The sequence below is a fragment of the Tupaia chinensis genome, unplaced genomic scaffold, assembly GCF_000334495.1.
Source record: "Tupaia chinensis unplaced genomic scaffold, TupChi_1.0 Scaffold138464_1, whole genome shotgun sequence".
Taxonomy (NCBI): domain Eukaryota; kingdom Metazoa; phylum Chordata; class Mammalia; order Scandentia; family Tupaiidae; genus Tupaia; species Tupaia belangeri.
This window is the reverse complement of record NW_006198360.1, coordinates 18,016-37,195: the sequence shown is the minus strand read 5'-3', so window position 1 is coordinate 37,195 and position 19,180 is coordinate 18,016. Positions and strand designations below refer to the sequence as shown.

At 50.3% G+C, this 19,180-nt stretch overlaps 1 protein-coding gene across 1 annotated transcript in view; it reads left to right on the top strand.

Moving 5' to 3' along the window:
- CFAP74 (cilia and flagella associated protein 74) overlaps window positions 1-19,180 on the top strand; it is a 92,069-nt gene that overhangs the window by 67,644 nt on the left and 5,245 nt on the right. Inside the window, exons 21-32 of the mRNA XM_006161358.2 lie at window positions 1,956-2,077; window positions 5,741-5,869; window positions 9,342-9,429; window positions 9,957-10,130; window positions 10,824-10,957; window positions 15,977-16,253; window positions 16,433-16,531; window positions 17,592-17,731; window positions 18,441-18,575; window positions 18,701-18,810; window positions 18,963-19,018; window positions 19,136-19,178. Of these exons, the coding sequence (XP_006161420.1) occupies window positions 1,956-2,077; window positions 5,741-5,869; window positions 9,342-9,429; window positions 9,957-10,130; window positions 10,824-10,957; window positions 15,977-16,253; window positions 16,433-16,531; window positions 17,592-17,731; window positions 18,441-18,575; window positions 18,701-18,810; window positions 18,963-19,018; window positions 19,136-19,178 (1,507 nt within the window). The remainder of the gene's footprint in view (window positions 1-1,955; window positions 2,078-5,740; window positions 5,870-9,341; window positions 9,430-9,956; window positions 10,131-10,823; window positions 10,958-15,976; window positions 16,254-16,432; window positions 16,532-17,591; window positions 17,732-18,440; window positions 18,576-18,700; window positions 18,811-18,962; window positions 19,019-19,135; window positions 19,179-19,180) is intronic.

Sequence of the window (19,180 nt, the reverse complement as noted above, 5' to 3'; positions counted from 1 at the left end):
CCTACCGTCCCCCAGTCCTCCACAGTACCTACCGTCCCCCAGTCCTCCACAGTACCTACCGTCCCCCAGTCCTCCACAGTACCTACCGTCCCCCAGTCCTCCACAGTGCCTACCGTCCCCCAGTCCTCCACAGTGCCTACCGTCCCCCCCAGTTCCCACAGTGCCCTCTGCTGATAGTCACGTGCAGACCTGTCAGGCCCTGAGCACAGCACTCCTGGAGAACAGTAAGGACAGTGAGGCGCAGGCTGGTCTGTGGTCGTGAGTGCTCTGAGTGCAGGACTTGCCGTATTATGCCCTTCATTCCAACCTGGCTGGATCATCTGTGTGTTGGGGGCCCAGTTGCAGAGTCCCTCTCGTTGCTTCCTTGCATCCGCTGGCCTTCTTGGGTTTGTCACCTACACCTGTCCTCTTGGTGTCAGCTCCTTCCTCACCCTTACATCTCCTTGTTGCCAGGTGCCGTGACGTGCTTGCACAGGTTAGTCAGGGAGACACTACAGCAGCCCCCTGCTAGGGTGGCGTTGACTGTCCCCAGCACACACCATCTCTAAGTGGTTCTGTTTCTCCTGAAAGTGTTGCCTCACCCTCCCAGCAGCTCCATTCCCCGGGGTCTTTTTGTCCTTTCCTGTCCAATCTTCCTGTCTCTGGCCCCAGAAATCAGTTGTACTTCTTGGCAACCCTGTGGCCTGCTTCTGGTGGTCGGAGCCTTCTACATGTCACAGCCCTGCAAGCTATAGAAAGGGCAGCACCCCGCCTCCACCCCCTACCCACACCAGTGAGCCGGTGGTCTGGAAGGGACAATCTCTGTCCCAGACTGAGGGTCCTGGTGTAAGGGTCCAGAGATTGGTCTAACTGATGGAGATGCAGAAAAGACAACGACAATGCAACTGCATATTCTTTTTCCAGCTAGCTGGGGTCCGTCACAGCAGACCTTAACAAGGACCCCGTACCTAAGATAAAGGGACCTTTTATAGTTCAGGATTTTCCCTAGAATGTAACACACACAAAAGAGGGGGGTATGAGAAGCGAGTGTCCAGCTGTCACCACCTGCTCAGGTCTAGATAAGGGCTCTCAGCTAAGGGTCTGCATGACCTTGCCTCGGAAGTGCTGGGCCCTCCTGTTTTCCACTTATTTGAGAGCTCCCAGACTTCTGGTTTCCATCCTTGAGGCCCTAACAAAGTGGGCTCTGTCCTTGAAGACTTAACAGGGTAGCAATTAAGCTAACTTGCCCCAGCATTCCCTAACATGGCGGTGATTATGCTAACTTGGCCTAACATTGGCATCCTTGCAGGTGGGGAGTCCTTGGCTGACCCTGTTGCACCAGGTGCCATGGCCCAGGCAGCCGCACACTCAAGCCCTGGGGCTTGCTGACGCCCCAGACACCGTCCAGCCTGAGGAGCGTCACTGTGTGCCTGTTCTCCCGGCAGGACACCGGACCTCCACTTAGCCCACTTACCTTACCCAGCCTCGCAGGACCCAGTCAGGTTCGCAGGGCAAGAAACCAGCAGGCGGGGTAGAAGTGCTCTTGCCCCAGGTGCCTTCAAGACTTCTGAGCTCTTCTAAAGCTCCTGCATTAGGTGTGAACATTTTATGATGTGTACCTTTTTCCGTTGAAGGCATAATTCTGTAATTAAAAAGGTCTTTTAAACAACAAAAAATGTTGATATTTATAAAGCTCTGGGGGACAGGAACATGGCGATTAAGTCTTCCATTTTTTATAAAGCTCCCCCCTCTATTTTTTTATGTTCAAAAATTTTTACAATAAAAAGAAATTTTTAAATGATATGAATAGTTCCACAGAACTCCCAAACATGACTTGTTTAATTAACCTTCCTTTATTTGTAAAAGTTACAAAAAGTCAACTCCAGGAAACTGCACTGCTGAGTTCTGACGCTCATTGACATCACCGGCTATGCTCAAGGAGCGACGCGTGGCTAAGCTTTCATGTTCAAATTCAGTTATATTTCAGAGTCGTTGGCGTTGCTATTGACGTGCCAGTCTGGGTGCCCAAGCCCCACGTGGATCTGAAAATCTGCATGTATGACCGGCTATACCAGGACTCCATCACCGTCCACACTCGGTGAGCCCCCTGGTGGTTAACCGGAGTACAGCGCCTGGAGACCGCCTGGGCTACCTCCCAGACCAGGGTCACCTTACAGTGCAAAGGGGATGTAGCAGAAGTCGTTAGGTTAAAGACCTTGAGGTGGGAGAGGTCCAGGAGGTTCCAGTGTCACCACAGATGTCCCCATGAGACAGGTAAGAGGATCAGGGTCACAGAGAGGTTGGAAGTCACCATGCTTATTGGCTATGAAGACAGAAAAAAGGCCTTTGTACCTCGGGAATGCCAGAGCCTATATAAGCTAGAAAATGAAAGGAATGGACTTGTCCCTGAAGGCTCCCGGAAGAACCACCCCTGCTGACAGCTTGACCTTAGCCCAGTAAGGCCTGTCTTGGACCACTGCCTTCCAGGGCTCAGGGAGGGCGTCGGTGTTGTTTTAGGTCCTGAGTTCATGGTACATGGTTTCAGCAGTCACAGGACACTCACACCCACACAGTCCCCAGCCAAGGCCAGAGCCCTTAGACAAAATGCAGCAGCACTAGGAAACACTGAGGAAGCCCTGGGAAAGAAACGTGGTTTTTTCATTTTTGTTTTTTTTTTTTAAAGGCTTTAAATTTTTTTTTTTCTAACTTCATTTATTTATTTTAATTTTGACCAGAGAGGGACAGAGTGAGAGGGAAAGCAAGCGGCCAGGTCCAGACTCAAACTGTGGTAGACCATGTGGGAGTCCAGCGCCCTCAACCATCATGCCACCTGCCAGCCCCAAGAAATGTGTTTTTATTTACAGTGTTTTGCAAGGGGATCCAGACAGAACACTTTTCACTGAAATACAAAGGGTCTTCAGGGCCAGGCAGGCGACATAGTGGTTAAGGTGGCTGGATCCCATATGGCTGACTACACACTTTGGGTCCTAGACCCGGCTTTTTTTTTTTTTTGGAGAGGTGTTTGCTATAGGGCGCGTGCACTCACCAGAAAGACAGAGAGAGACAAAAAGACAGAAAGCTAGAAATCACCCCCCAAGGGGGATGGCCATGCCACAATCCCTTCTCCTCCATTCTCCTCTCAGGGATCTTGGGCACACACGCACACGTGCCCAGTATGAGTTTAAGCCACCAGGTCTGGGACTCAAACTGTGGTCGGCTACATGGGAGTCCAGCAACATAGCCATTACTCCAACTGCTGGTTCCAGGACCCGGCAATTTGAAAGACACACTGGGCACTTGTGCATGCATGCCCAGAATCCTGAAAGAACAATGGAAGAGGGGGTTGTGGCATGACCATTCCTCCTCGGGGGGGGGGGCTTTCTACCTTTCCTTCTCTCTCTCTCTCTCTCCTCTCTCTCTCTCTCTCTCTCTCTCTCTGGTAAGTGCACACATCTTATAGCAAAGAAAAAAGAAAAAAAGAAAGAAAGAAAGAAAGAAAGAAAGAAAGAAAGCAAGCTCTTCAGAAAGTCTGTGGGAGGGGCTGGCAGGTGGCGTGATTAAGGGCACTAGATTCCCACAGGGCCAACCGTGGTCTGAGTCCCAGACCAGGCAGCTTGCTTTCTCTCTCTCTCTCCCTCTCTCTCTCTCTTTCCTTCCCTCCCTCCCTCTCTGGTCAAATTTAAATAAACAAAGTTGAATAAAATAATTATTAAAAAAAAAAAGAAAGTCATGGGAATGAATATTATGAATAAAACTATGCTATTCAAAAATTTTTATATAAAAATAAACTCCTAGACCAAAGGGCAGGACGCTCCTGACAGAGCCCTTCCCCAAAGGCACCTGTGCCCACGTAGAAATGGACTCCTGCTGATGTCGTGTCTGGGCAGTAGTGCTCCATGAGCAGGCTGCCTGCGGGCGACCCAAGCACCGTGTCCTGTGACTGCTAGGTCTACAGGAGTCTGCACACCTCTGCCGTCGGTGCCACGCACTCATGCACTCATGGATAAAGTGAGCTGGGAACCTAAAAGCAAGTGCCCCGTGCCTGGCCTGTCTCGGGGGCTCTGCTTTGCCGGTTTACCGCTGATGCACACACTCTTGCTTTCTGACCTGTGCTGTGCTTCCCGGCCCTGTGGGGAGGAGCAGAGGGGCAAAGGAGTGGTTCCTCAGCCCTGCATCAAAGCACACATTTGACGATGCAAATTTGTTTAGTGATTTTTTTTTTTAAATTTTTGCCATAGGGCACATGCTCCTGCCAGAAAAAGACAGAAGACCAGCAGATGGCTGGACTCCCACGTAGTCAGCTGCGGTTTAAGTTCCAGATCTGGTGGCTTAAAACTCACACCAGGTGCATGTGCATGCATGCTCAAATATTCTGAGAGGAGAATGGAGGAGAAGGGATTGCAGCATGGCCATCCCTCCTGGGAGGGGGTGATTTCTCGCTCTCTCTCTCTCTCTCTCTGGCAAGTACATGCGCCCTACAGTGAAAATCTCTCTCAAAAAAGAAAAAGAGGAAAAGACACAGAAAGAGAGAGAGATGGAAAGTAAGAAATCACCCCCCAGGGGGATGGCCACACTGCAATCACTTCTCTATTCTCCTCCCAGGATTGTGGGCACACACACATGCGCATGCACCCAGTGTGTTTTTCAAGCTACTGAGTCCAGGATTCAAACCAGTCAGTCAGTCATGTGGGATCCAGCCACCTTAACCACTATGTACTATGTCACTGGCTGGCCCTGTTTAGTGATTTGTCAATTTTAATATCAGTCACGTGTTGATAAATTTAATGTGGCCGGTCTGATGGACTTGGGTGTAGCAACAATGTGTATTCATCAAGACTCCATGTCTTGTGTGCACCAGGAAGGGCCAGAGTATGGGAAGCAGGAAGCAGAAAGCAGGGCTGGGTGGCTACTGAGTGGCTAGAACACGGCCTCTGAGCACCTCAATGCTGGCCTTTCATGTGTGGGTGGGGATGCTCCACAGTAGAGCGCAGAGGGCCTGCCAGCCGTGGTGGCAGAGGTGCGTTGTGAGGTGCATGCAGGGACAGTCGGTGTGGATGGAGACAGGTTCCACGGCTGTGGTCGCTATCCAGGCCAGGAGCAAGGGAGGACAGAGATGCCTGTGGCTTTCATGGTCCTCCTGGTCCTCCCTTGGCCACAACTGCCGTTGGCCACAGAAAGCCTTGTGCTGCAGGAAGTGTGGATACCCAGCTGCCCGGGACTGGCCAGGACCAGGGCCAGTCTCACGTGTCAAGTCCCCTCCAGTCCCCTGTATCCAGAGGCTGCCTGGCAGATTTTTGAGAAAACACTTAAGTTTTTTAGAACAGATTAGGACGATGTCTCAATTGCTATATAATTATTTTTTAAACAATTATTCCTTTAATTGTTTTTGTTTGTTTGTTTAATTTGACCAGAGACTAAGAAAGGGAAAGTGAGAAAGCACGTTGCCTGGTCCAGGCCTCAAACCATCGTGGGCCATGGGGGATTCCAGCGCCTTAACTTAACCACCACGCCACCTGCTGGCCCCACTGTATAGTTATTTTTAAGACTTGCTCATAGAATTTTATTTCAGAAAAACCAGCCCTTGCAAAGCAGGGCTTTGATTCCCTGATAGTCCAGGTGCCCGCGCTTGCCTGGATTGAGAGTGCACCCAGCACCTGCAGATAGTGCAGTTATTGGGAATATTTTAGCGACACTGCAGAGGAGCACACACAGCATCAGCGTCCTGTGACGCCCTGACCCAGGCCCCATGACACGCCCACAGGTCTAAAGTGGCCCTGCGCCTGAAGTTCGACGTGTGCAAGGAGCTGAGGGGCCATATTGAGCTCCTGCCTGAGACAGGCTACATTCAGGCCCTGTCCTCTTACTCTGTGCAGCTCAAATTCCTGCCCCGGTGAGCACCTGGGAAGGCCTGGGTGGAGGTGGGAGGGAGAGAAAGAGGATGCTGGGAGGGTGTGGGCTCTAGAGGTGCCCTCCATGCTGATCACTGGCCTGGGGGCATCTGCATGCTGCCTTTTCTACACATGCAACATGGAAGATTTGCTGCCTGCCAGGGCAAGGTGACCCGTGGCCTCCCACTGGGTGGCATACACCTTTGGTTCTGCTGGGACGTGGAGGGCATTCGCTGCTATCTTAACCCTTATGTCCATAACTCCAGAGGTTATGAGCCAGGTTCTACACACATTAAGGTTTGTTTCTCCTTCTCCAGGGTGTCCCACATCCTCCCTCTTCCAGGCTCTTTTCAGGCTCCCTTGGCATGTCCTCTGGTTTCTGTCTTTTACCAGGTGGACATTGGTTTATTCACTTAGCTCTCTCTCTTTTTTTTTTTTTTTAAGAGGTTTTCACTGTAGGGCGTGTGCGCTCGCCAGACAGACAGAGAGAGACAGAGAGACAGAAAGCGAGAAATCACCCCCCAGGGGGATGGCCACGCCGCAATCCCTTCTCCTCCATTCTCCTCTCGGGATCTTGGGCACGCACGCACGCACATGCGCCCGGCGTGAGTTTTAAGCCACCGGGTCCAGGACGTGAACCGCGGTCGACTACGTGGAGTCATAGCCATTACGCGACATAGCCATTACGCTAACTGCTGGTCCCCTCACTTAGCTCTTATAGTGCCAAGAGGTTTATTCCAAGCTCTTATAGCTGGAAGTCCCCTTATATTTATACTGCTGGTTATCCCCGAGCTGCTGGTAGCTCCTGCCACTAAGTGGCCACCCGGTACCAGGAACCAGGGTCAGAACAAAGGACCAGGAAAGTGGGCACAGCAGGATAGGGACTGAGGAGGAGAATCTGCCTCTGGGCATGTGACCTGAGAGGGCTGAGGGGGCAGAGGCAGTTTGTTAATGTTAGAACTGTGTGGCTAGCAGGTGGCACAGTGGTTAAGGTGCTGGGCTCCCTTACACCCCATGGCTTGATACTCATGCTGAATGTACATCCGTGCCCAAAGTCCTAAGAAGAAAATGGAGGAGAGGGGATTGCAGTGTGGTTATGCCCCTGGAGGGTGATTTCTTGCTTTCTGTCTGTCTGTCATTCTCTTTCTCTCCAGTGAGTGCACACACTCTAATAACAAAAATCTCTGTAATAAATAAATAAATAAATAAATACAATGAGATCATTAAATTAATAACATTGATTTCCCTTTGTAATGGGAGAGCAAACTATTTTTAAGTAATTATGCACTTTCAAAGTTTTTTTTAGTATCCTTTCATAAGTTACAAACTCCTCATTAATTTCAAACATGATTGTTGAATTTACTTGTATTTTCTTTTTCTTTTTCTTTCTTTCTTTCTTTTTTTTTGGAGAGGTTTTTCGCTATAGGGCACGTGCACTCACCAGACAGACAGAGAGAGACAGAGAGACAGAAAGCGAGAAATCACTCCCCAGGGGGGATGGCCACGCCGCCAATCCCTTCTCCTCCATTCCCCTCTCGGGATCTTGGGCACACACGCACACACGCCCGGCGTGAGTTTTAAGTCACCAGGTCCAGACACGAACCACGGTCGACTACGTGGGAGTCCAGCAACATAGCCATTACGCTAACTGCTGGTTCCCTGGTCATTATTTCTTTAAACATATTTTCTTCTCTTCACCATTTTCTGGGCCTCCAATGACACATATTATTAGGTTGCCTTATATCATCTCACAGGTTATCAAGGATCAGCTTTTTTGTGTTGTTGTTTTGTACTTACGTTGTTCTCCTGGAGTGATTTGCCGCTTATAGAGACTCAAAACATATCCGAAGACCTCTGACATCCACACATGCACGTGCTGTGCATTGATTCCATGTGAGAGCAGGCAGTTTGGAACAATGTGTATCTCATAGTTCTTACATTTCATATACAGTCAGCCCTTTGAATCTGCAGATTTCACATCCATGTACTCAACCAAACACAGATAGAATGTCCTCTGACCACGTGGATAAGGAGGGCAGGCTGACTGTAAGGGAATGAGCATTCTTGAATTTTGGTAGCTGTGGGGAGCCCTGGAAACAATTCCCACATATACCAAGGGATGACTTCCGTAGCTTTTTCCATAGCATGATTCAAATGTGCCACTTATAGGTCAGTTTTACTGCAGTTTTGCAAAATGTAAAGAGAAGCATGGGGCCAGCTGGTGGTGTGGAGGTTAAAGCAGCTGGATCCCACACGGCCTGCTGAGCAGTTTGAGTAGCAGACCAGGCAGCTTGAGAAACACGCAGGGAACACGTGTGTACACACCCTAAATCCCGAGAGGAGAGTGGGGAAGGGACTGCAGCATGGCCAATCCCCTATTCCATTCCCAGGGCCTGATTTCTTACTTTTTTCTCTCTCTCTTTGTCTCTCTCAGGTGAACACACACTTAGTATGTAATATAGTAAAACTTAATAAAGAAATAAGCATTTAAAAAGAAAGAAGAAAGATGGGGCCAGCAGGTGGCATAGTGGTTAAAGCACAACTCCACGAGGCCAACTGCGGTTTGAGTCCTGGACCTGGTGGCTTGAAAATCACGCAGAGCATGTGTGCATGCATGCCCAAAATCGCAGGAGGAGAATGAAGGAGAAGGGATTGCAGCACAGCCATCCCCCACACACCGGGGGTGGTTTCTCACTTTTCCTCTCACAGTTTCTGTCAGTCTCTCTCCAGCAAGTGCATGCACCCTATGGCAAAAAAAAAAAAAAACAAATGGGGACTGGCAGGTGGTGTGATGGTTAAAGGCGCTGGATTCCTATATGGCTGACCATGGTTCAAGTCCCAGACCTGGCAGCTTGCTCTCTCTCTCTCTTTGGTCAAGTTAAAAACAATAATAATGATAAATAAAATAAAGGAAATAATTCTTTAAAGAAAAAAAAATGAAAGAAAGAAAAGTATGCTCTAGGCTGGCCCCATGGTGGTTGAGGGAGCCAGGTCCCACATGTCTAACTGTGGTTTGAATCCCAGCCCCAGTGGCTCAAAAGACACACTGGACATGTGTGTGTACTTGCCTAAAATCCAGAAGGGATAGAGAAATGGAGAAGGGATTACAGCATGATCATGCCCCATTAGGAGGGTGCTTCTCCTCTCTCTCTTTCTCTGTCTGTCTCTCTATCTCTCCATCTATTTCTGTGTATGCACCCCCTAGCAGTTAAAAAAAAATTGTTTAAAGAAAAATATTCAGAGGTGTCAGCGAGTGGTGTGGTGGATTAAGGTGCTGGATTCCCACATGGCCAACTGCAGTTCAAGTCCCAGACCTGGCAATGTGCTTTCTTTCTTTCCCTTTCTCTCTTTCTCTGTCTCTCTGGTCAAATTAAAAAAAAAAAAAAATGATGATGATAACAAATGGAATTAAATAAATAAATAAATCTTCAAAAAAGAAAAGAAAAGTATTCAGGTATGTCCTGCCTCTTTCAGAGTCTCCCTCCCAGAAGATGCAGGGAAGTATTTTGACAAGGAAAGCCGAGTTCTGGAGGCCCCGATGACTATATGGGTGGCTGATCAGGTCAGTGTGACATTTCCTGGGAAGGCCAGGTGCTCCTGGGAGACAGAGGGCTGCTCTGGGAAAACAGACTCCACACCTGAGCAAGTCCCCCAGAAAAAGCAGGGTACCTGCCTCCAGAGTCCATCTTCACTTGCCTTCTGTGGGGTGTCGGATGGCCTCCTTCCCACTCAACTCCACACAGAGAGAGAGAACAGATGAGGGTCTCGGATTGATAACACACACACACACACCCACACACACATGCTCAAGCCACAGCTCCCCGCCTTTTCTTTTTCTTTCTTTCTTTTTCTTTTTTCTTTTTTCTTTTTTTTTTTTTTTTTTTTTGTCAATCCTTATGACTCTGCTTCCCTGTCCTTAAAAGTCAAGGGACAACAGGGGAATGAATGTCCCTAGCAGAGAGACTCGTGTTCTGGAAGCAGGACGCTGTTGGCTGTGGGGCAGTGGGAATGCTAGTGCCTTTACTACGTGGGGAAACGTCGGCATGTCTGCAAGAGACCGGGAGCGTGCCCTTGCTGTTTGTGCTTTAGATCAAACCACTGGAGTTCACTGTCCACGCCATTGTCACCACCTCGGACTTGGAGGTCAGCCCCTCAGAGGTGGACTTCGGCTACTGCACCGTCTACGAGGCCATCAGGACGGAAATCAGCCTCCACAACCACTCACTGCTGCCACAGGAGTTCGGCTTCGTGGGCGTGCCCAAGGTACTTCCTGTGGTGAGCTCAGAAGCTATGGGGACAGGGCTAGACGGCTGCCACTCCAGGGGCCAGGCACCAGGCAGCTCTACCTGTCCCCAGGCACCTCACCCAGGCTGTTGCCTCTCAGCTTGTCCCTCTCCTTGTTCCCACAACCTCGTCTCCACTGGCCCTGTGCCTCTTGGTCCCTTTGCCTCTCCAGCTCTTTCTATCCAGTGCACTCACAGGCCTCCAGACTTCTCTCCCTTCATTCCAGAACTTTCTTCTGCCTGGGCCCCCACAGGGCTGGCAAGATGAGCCCGAGCCTGGCCACCTCCAACCCTCCCTGGGCTACCCCACCACCAATTCTGCATCCACTCACACACACACACACACACACACACTCTCACTCACAGTTTCACACTCAGTCCCACTGACCACTCACACTCATTCGCTTACACCAACATATTCACTCACTTGCACACACTTGCTCGTGCTCACACACTTGATCACATGTACATACACTCACGCTAACATTTTCACTCAGTCACACTGAACACTTGCACACTCACACTCTCTCATCCTTCCATGTGCATATGTTCTACAGTCACACATTCATGCTCACGCTCACACTCTCATACTCACCCCTACCGTGTGTGTGTCCCATGACGCTCCCCACAGAGCGCCGGTGTCACTTTGGTGTTGGTGTGCTCTGTTGTCCAGTTTGTGGACATCCAGCCTAACGATGGGTTTGGGACAATCCTGCCCCTGGAAACTCTGCATCTTGATGTGATCTTCCAGCCCCTCAAAGCCAAAGAATACAGCTTCGAGTTGATCTGCAAATCCGAGATTAACCGGTAAGTCCACAGAAAGAGAGACTGTGTGGCAGACAGGGTCACTGCTCAGGGGCAGCCCTTCCCACCCTCTGCACACCCTGGCCAGCCTCTGACCCCACCAGCCAGGCACTGGGCAGCACTGCCCTCCAGCAGGAACCTCGCACTCAGTGAGGAGGTGTGAGCCTGTCAGGAATGTGCATATATATGAGCGTGTGAGTGTGCCATGTGAGTGCATATAAGCATGTGTATACGTGTGAGTGCATGTGTGAATGTGTATGAATGTGCATTGTGAGTGCATGTGTATGAGCATGCGAGTGTGTAAGAGTGTGACAGTGTGTATACAAATGCATTCGTGTGCATATACACGTGTGTGAATGTGCAGGTATGGTGTGCAGCGTGCCTACCTGGACACAGGTGGCCCCGAGTGTGAGCCCCATGTGCTCTGGTGTGCTGTGCGAGGGCCACTCTCTCCATCTCCCTGAGCCTGAGAACAGAACCAAGGAAGTGGTGGGAAAGGAGACGCGGTACTAGATGGGGAGGTGGTTGGTTGGTAATAAAGGCCCAGGTCTTATTACAGCCTGGGATTATCAGCCTCAAGTGACAGTGACAGTGCCAATGCAGAGGCCAAGATGGTAGTATGTCAAACACCAGAGCATCCCAGCTGGTGACCCTCCCAGTTCTAGCCCCACCCCCCCAACCCCTCCTGTCTCTCCTTTTCTGTTCTCTTTTGTCCCATCCCCGCCTCTGCAACCTGAGTTGCTGGTCCATCCTGGCTGGGACCAAGGCAGCCCTGAGTGCAATCAGCCAGGTACCTTCACCTAAGGGACCAAGCCTTACCCTGGACCCCAGCACCCTGGGCAGAACCAGCGGTCCATCCTGGAGCTTACACGCCTATGGGGAAGTCAGGAATGAGTTCTTGGGCAGAGCGATTTTAGAGAGCAAAATGCAGAGTTAGAACCCACATAAAGAAACCAGATGCTGCCCACCCCCTGCCAAGGGAATCCCACCCCCTGGACTGCCTGACTTCTCCTGCTTAATGCTTTCTCAAATGTGCTACCAGTGTGCATGAACTTCTGCAACCTCCCTCTCAGCCTCTGGAAAGCAAGTCCTATGAGATCAGGGGCTTTTATGTTTGTCTGTTAAGATAGCCCCAGTGGTAGAAGCTCCATAAATATTGATAGAATGAATGTGTGTGAGTGTGTGTCATTAAAAAAAAAAATACAGGAACTGGCAGGTGGTGTGGTAGTTAAAGTTGCTAGACTTCTACATAGCCGACCATGGTTCAAGTCCCAGATCTGGTGGCTTGCTTTCTCACTTTCCCTCTCTCTCTTTCTCTGTCTCTTTCTGATCAAACTGGAAAATAATAATAATAATAATTAATAAATAAATAAAGCTAAATAAATAATTTAAAAAAAACATTTACAACATTCTTTTTTTAAAGAATTATTTATTTAACTTTAGTCATTCATTTATTTTTAATTTGACGAGAGAGAGACACACACAGAGAAAGAGAGAGAGAGAGGGAAAGTGAGAAAGCAAGCCACCAGTCTGGGACTCGAACCATGGTCAGCCATTTGGTAGTGTCCAGCACCTTAACCACCACCTGCTGATCCCAATAAAATAATTCTTTTAAAAAAAGAAAAGAAAAGAACTATACATGTAAACTGAAATTACCCAAAAGTAAGACAGGAGTCGTCTTAGCAAGAGCTACAGGAAGCTCATACCCTACAACCTCAGTAGATAAAGCAGAGTGGACAGGTGGGTGTGCAGCTTAGGACGAGCAACTGCTGACCTGCCCAGATGGGAGCCTCACGTCCCCAAGCACATCCCAAGGACATGACATCCCAAGGACAGCTCCCTGCCTGACATCCCAAGGACAGCTACTTGCTGGCTCCCTGGGACAGCCAACAGAAGTCCCTGGCCTGAGTCGTCTCACCCACACCCCATCCACTCCCAAACTTTCCTGCCGTTTAGACCAGAACTCAGCCTATCCTTGACCACTCATTCTCCCACACCTCACAGCTAAATTGTCAGCAAGTCCTTCTGTGTCACCCAATCACCTCCACACCCCTCACCTGGATACCGGAGGACTTCCTCCCCTGTCTCTCTGCCTCCGCATTGTTAGTGCACACCCCACAGCCAAGTGACCTGTCCTTGCCCCTCCCCAGAGCACAGCTTCCTGCAAGCTCCTGAACACCAGGCACAACTCAACCCCTACCCACTGCAGGGGTGCTCGCCCTTTCACCTGCTGATAAGCACCTGGGTCACACCCAGCTTCTGGCGATTATCCCAAAATTCCAAAAGGAGGGAGAAATGGAGAAGGGATTGCGGTGTGACCCCGCCCCCAGAGTGCTTTCTCTCTCTCCCTTTCTCTCTCTCTCACTCTGACAAGCACCCTCTGGCAATTTTTTTTCAATTTACTTTTATATGTAATGATTATTACATTTTATGCATCTATGGTCTTTTCACTTAATTGAGTACTAATAATAATCTCAATGATTTCTCCATCCAGAATTATTTTTTCCTTTTTGCTTTTTTTCTTTTGCCTTTTCTTTTTTTCTTTTATTTCTTTCTTCTTCTTCTTTTTTTTTAATATTTAGAGCTTGTGGTCACAGAACATAAAAATATACATTGAAATATTTCAACATTGGGAAGCCAGCAGGTGGTGTGGGAGTTAAGGAACTAGACTCCCACATTGCTGACCACAGTTTAAGTCCCAGACCCAGTGGCTTAAAATTCACATCAGGTGTGTGTGTGTGTGTGTTAAAAATCACATCAGGTGTGTGTGTGTGTGTGTGTGTGTGTGTGTGAATGCTCAAAATCCCGGGAAGGGAAGGGAGGAGAAGGAATTATGGCATGCTCATCCTCCCGGGGATGATTTCTCACTTTCCTTCTCTCTCTCTGTCTCTGGTGAGTGACTATACCCTATGGCAAAAACTTAAAAGAAAAACGAAGAGATTTTTCACCATTGGGCCAGCAGGTGGCATAGAGGTTAAGGTGGCTGGATCCCCATGACCTAATATGCAATTGAGTTCCAACCAGGAGGTTTGACAATCACACAAAGGTACATGTGCGTGCATACCCAAAGTACTGAGAGGAGAACGGAGAAGAGATTGCAGCATAGCCATGCCCTCTGAGGGCTGATTCCTCACTTTCCCTTTCTCTCCATTTCTCTGTCTCTGGTGAGTACATGTACCTGATAGCAAACTAAAACAAAGAATGAAATAAAGAAAATGTTTCAACATATAAATACATTTTTGTTACAAAGTATAATTGAGCAATCAGTCTTATCCTTTTAAGTATTACAAAATTAAGCATAAAAATGTACTTAATTAGGATAACAATTAATGAAGAAAGTGTAAAAGAAATAGAAAGTCAAGGAGAATATGGAATGCCAAATTTCCAACTCTTAAAATACCCCAATATCTGTTCTTTTTTTTAATAGATGATGGCAGGAATAAACTCAGATTTCCCATGACTTTAAAAAAATGTGTTCCTGGGACCCAGCAATTAGAGTAATGGCTATGTCATTGGACTCCCATGTAGTCGACCGTGGTTCGAGTCCCAGACCCAGCAGCTTAAACTCACGCCGGGCTCGTGTGCGTGCGTGCCCATGATCCCGAGAGGAGAATGGAGGAGAAGGGATTGCAGCGTGGCCATCCTCCCTGGGGGGTGATTTCTCACTTTCTGTCTCTCTGTCTCTCTCTGTCTTTCTGGCAAGAGCACTTGCCTTATAGCAAAAACCCCCCCCAAAAAAAAAAAAAAAAAAAGTGTCCCTTATTTACTTATTTAGCTAAAGAGTGTGTGTGCATGCTGGAAAGAGACAGAGAGAGAGAACATGAGAAATCATCCCTGTGAGGGCATGGCCATGCCTCAATCCCTTCTCCTCCATTCTCCTCTCAGGATTCTGGGCACACACACATGAACCTGGCATGTTTTTCTTTTTTAAAACAACTATTTTATTTAACTGTATTTACTTATATTTAATTTGACCAGAGAGGGGCCAAGAGAGAAAGAAAGAGAGAGGGGAAAAGAGAAAGCAAGCCACCAGTTAGGCATATGGGAGTCCAGTATCCTTAATTACCACATCACCTGCCGGCCCTACTGGAATGTTTTCAAGTCACCTGGTCAAAGACTCAAACTGCAGGGCCAACTAGGTGGGATCCAACTGTCTTAGTCCCTGTGCCATTTGCTGCCCCCTGCCATGACTTTTTTTGGGGGGAGGGGAGGAAGAGAGGTTTTTGCTATAGGGCACATGTGCTCACCAGAAAGACAGAGACAGAAAGCAATAAATCCTCCCCCAGGGGGGATGGCCACGCAATCCCTTCTCCTCCATTCTCCTCCCGGGATCTTGGGCACGCACGCACACGTGCCTGGCGTGAATTTAAGCAACCGGGTCTGGGACTCAAACCGCAGCCGACTACATGGGAGTCCAGCAACACAGCCATTACGGCATCTGCTGGCCCCCTGCCATGATTATTTTTAAGAATCAGTTTTGTTGTTTGTTTGTTTTTAATTGCCAGAAGGCATGTATACTCACCAGTGAGAGAGAGAGAGAGAGAGAAAGCATGTCCCAGTGGGCCTGGTTGCACCACGATCCCGTCTCCTCCATTCTCCTCTTGGGATTTTGGACACACACACTTGGCATGATTCTCAAGCCACCAGTTGGGACCTCAAATCATGCATCAGCCATGTGTGATCCAGCCATCTCAAACTCCATGCCACCTGCTGACCCTGGTTTTAGTTCTTGAATGTCAGTAATATTTAACGTAATAAACCAGAGATGACCTCCTTTAGCACTGTCTAAAGTGGTGATTCACATTTCAGCTCCTCCTAAATGTCCACAGGGATATGCAGTATCTGTCAATGGGGCACTGGGTAACTGAGTGCCGCCTCCTATGGCTCTTCAGACACACCGGTCCCCGTGCACCAGGTGCTTTGCACACGGGGGCTGTTTACCCCCACTCAGAGACCACCTCGCATGCCACAGAGACCCCAGACACCCCCACACAGCTGACACTGCCCACTGCTCACTTCCAGGTCCTTCAAGCTGTCTTGCCGAGCCGTGGGTGTCCACCCGCCCCTGGAGCTGTCCCACTACCAAATCAAGTTTGCGGCCACTGCCTTATATGGCACCTCTGTGGCCACACTGTACGTCATCAACTCTCACCTGAGCATGAACTCGCTGACCCACTCTGTGCCCCGCATTGGCTCGGGGGATGCCGCCCCGGTGGGGCCAACATCTTTCGAGTTTCTGCTACCCCCAGACTCTCCCATCACCATCTCACCCTCAGTGGGGACCGTGTTACCAGGAAAGGTGGGTGTGGTCCCCACAGCAGGCTGGGAGGCACGGGCTTCAAGCATTTACCCCTCAGGTGCCTGGCTCTGTCCACACTTCAGCACGGGGCGGGGGCGGGGTTCAACCCTGACAGCAGGTGTGGGAGTGGTCAGCCTTGCCCCTCACCCAGGGACCCCTGCCCTCTGCTCTGCCCTCAGCGGTCCCTGGTCCAGGTGGCCTTCCGGCCTGTGCTGCCTGACAAACTGATCCGCCAGGAAGCCTTTCAGGCCCTGAACAAAGAAACTGAGACCAAACCGGTGTGTGGGGTGCTGGGAGGAGGGGCATGGAGACACTGAAAGGAGTGTTGGGCTAAGCCTCCTTCCCCCTCTTTATTTTTTTTAATTTTATGATTTCTTATTCATGTTTAATTGTTCTACATTTCTATAACACAATATGGTTTTTCTTTTTTTTTTTTTAAGAATTCTTTGTTTTATTTTATTATTATTATTTTTAATTTGATCAGAGAGAGACAGTGAAAGGGAAAGTGAGAAAGCAAGCCACCAGGTCCAGGACTCGAACCATGATGGTCATGTGGGAGTCCAATGCCCTCACCATCACACCACCTGCCGTCCCCACAATATGGTTTTTCTAAGTGTGCATGCAGTACATGACAATCGAATCAAGCCCAGAGGATGGTTGTCAGAGCTTGGGCATCAGGCCCCTCTGCACTGGTTAGCAGGTGGGGCTTCAATGAAGGCCAGAGGGTCACACACAAGTACAGGGTCTCTCAGCCTCTAGGGAAAGGCACAGAAACAAGCCCACAAATGTGCACTGAGCTGAGAGGTGTCCCGCCTGTAATAATCCCAACAAACATCCTGCCCTGGGGAGGCCGCAGTGTGCAGGCTCAACCCCACATGCACCCTGACTACACCAAGCTACATGGCTGCTGCCCCACAGCACACGGGAAGACGCCCTTCCCAGCACTGAGCTCGCTGGGCTCTCACGGCATGCACCCCTGGGGAAAGCCTCAGTGTTCAGTCTCCTGCAGGACAGTGGGGCACGGAGGACACGCGCCCAGACAAAGACCTCCCTTTCTGTCTTCCTCTCCCATGCATGAAGGCAGACACTGGGCAGTGGGCAGTCCTGTGGGCTGGGGTCTCACAGACGCTTGTTCGTTTCCATTGCTCAATCACTTTTGCACCTACGCCAGTCTGTCTTAGTGGTTCTCCCAATTCCTGCAGATTCCTGCACTCAGGGGCTGGCCCAGGCTGGCTAGGCTGGCTCAGCTAGACCCCAGAGAAGTCATGGTGGGGTGGTGTCTGCTGGCTGAGGGCATAGTCCTTGGGGAAATCCCAAAGCCAGCCACTTCCCCCTCAGTCCCGAAAGGACACAGCCGCCTTGAGGAGGGAACTGCGGAAACTGTCCCTCTCAGCAGTTCGATTACAGGGCCGGGATCGGCCATTCCGGGTCTCCACCCCCAACACCCTGGAGCTGCAGAAGGAGAATCTCAAAACCAGGTAGACAGTGTTGGGGGGGTGGGGGGGGTTCCTTCACCCACTTCCCTCCAAGCCTCTCTGATGGAACCTATCCTGGCCCCCCCGTGGTTTCCCGCACAGACTGTCTGGAGCACAGTGGTATTTACCAAGTGGCTAAAAGTCTATTTCAGGCACAGCTTGATCCAGGTGCTGTCTTCCTTGGCGTCTTCCTGGGCCTTCCATCACTCCCCAGGTTAGGGGAGAGGCTGCTGTCCCTGACTGCCCAAGCAAGCAAAGCAAGCCCCCATAAAGCTCTGATGGGCCTGGATAACTTGCTTCCCTGGGCCCATCCTTGCTATTCCAGAAACATGGCTTTCTGCTGAGATATCAAAGCACCTGATCCTCCCTCTCCACCTGGGGCAGGAGAAGAGGCTGACCTGGACTCTGGGGTGGAAGAGGAGGCTCTGTTGGGGGCTAGAGAGGGTAGGAAGGCCAGCCGGTCAGACAAAACTGGGACAGATCAGGGTGACCCCCGTATTCCTGCCCCTTACCTCTCTGGTATTCCCCAGGGAGACCACCCTGAGCTGAGGTTCCTAGGGAGAAGGTGTGGCCTCGTGCCCCCGCCTCCCCACCAAGGACAAGGAGCTCCCACACCAAGGAGCTCAGAGGCAGAGACTTGCAGGTGGGCCCGGGCTTCCGGGTGGGCAAAGTGGGGACAGAACATGAATATGCTCTACCGCCCTCATTTCAGCTCCGAAGAGTACCAGGCTGCCCAAGCTGCCCTGGTCAGAGCTTTCCAGGGGAAGTTTGACAAGTTCGTGGTCCCCTGTGTTGTCGCCAGTGGTGACATCAAAGACAGGAAGGGACTGGAACCCATGAGCTTCAGGTATGGGGTGCTCTGGCCAGGATGGGAAGCATGGTGGTCTGAAAACTCGTTGTCCCTCCTACGGGCCAGATCTGGGGCCTGGGCAAGGCCCTCTGTGCTCAGGGTGCCCTCACCCCTGCCCCCAGCCCTCACAACACCCTGTTTTTGGAGTTGTGGTGTCCGGCAGTGGCCCCGTCTATCGTGGTGACATCCGACAAAGGCAAGACCGCCTTTAACTTCGGTGACGTTGCTGTAGGTGAGTCCCGATGGGGCCCGGACACTCAGCTCCCCCCACACACATACACACACGCCTCACAGACACACACCTGGCTCCCACACCCTACTTCAGGACAAGGCCGACTCTTTGGGGCCTGGGGGTTGTGGCCTGACTCTCCCTGCTCATTTCAGGACACCATGGCATAAAGAAGGTCTCCATCCAGAACATCTCCCCAGAGGACCTTGCCGTATCCTTACATATATACCAGATCCCACAGCTTACAGGGGCGGGTGGGGAGGGCCTGCTAGGGGTGATGGCAGAGCCCAGAGAGGTCGTGTCTCCCTCCTTGACGCCGGGCACCCAGGTGGAGTTCTCAGTGCTGAACCCTAATGGCCCCTTCCTCCTGCTG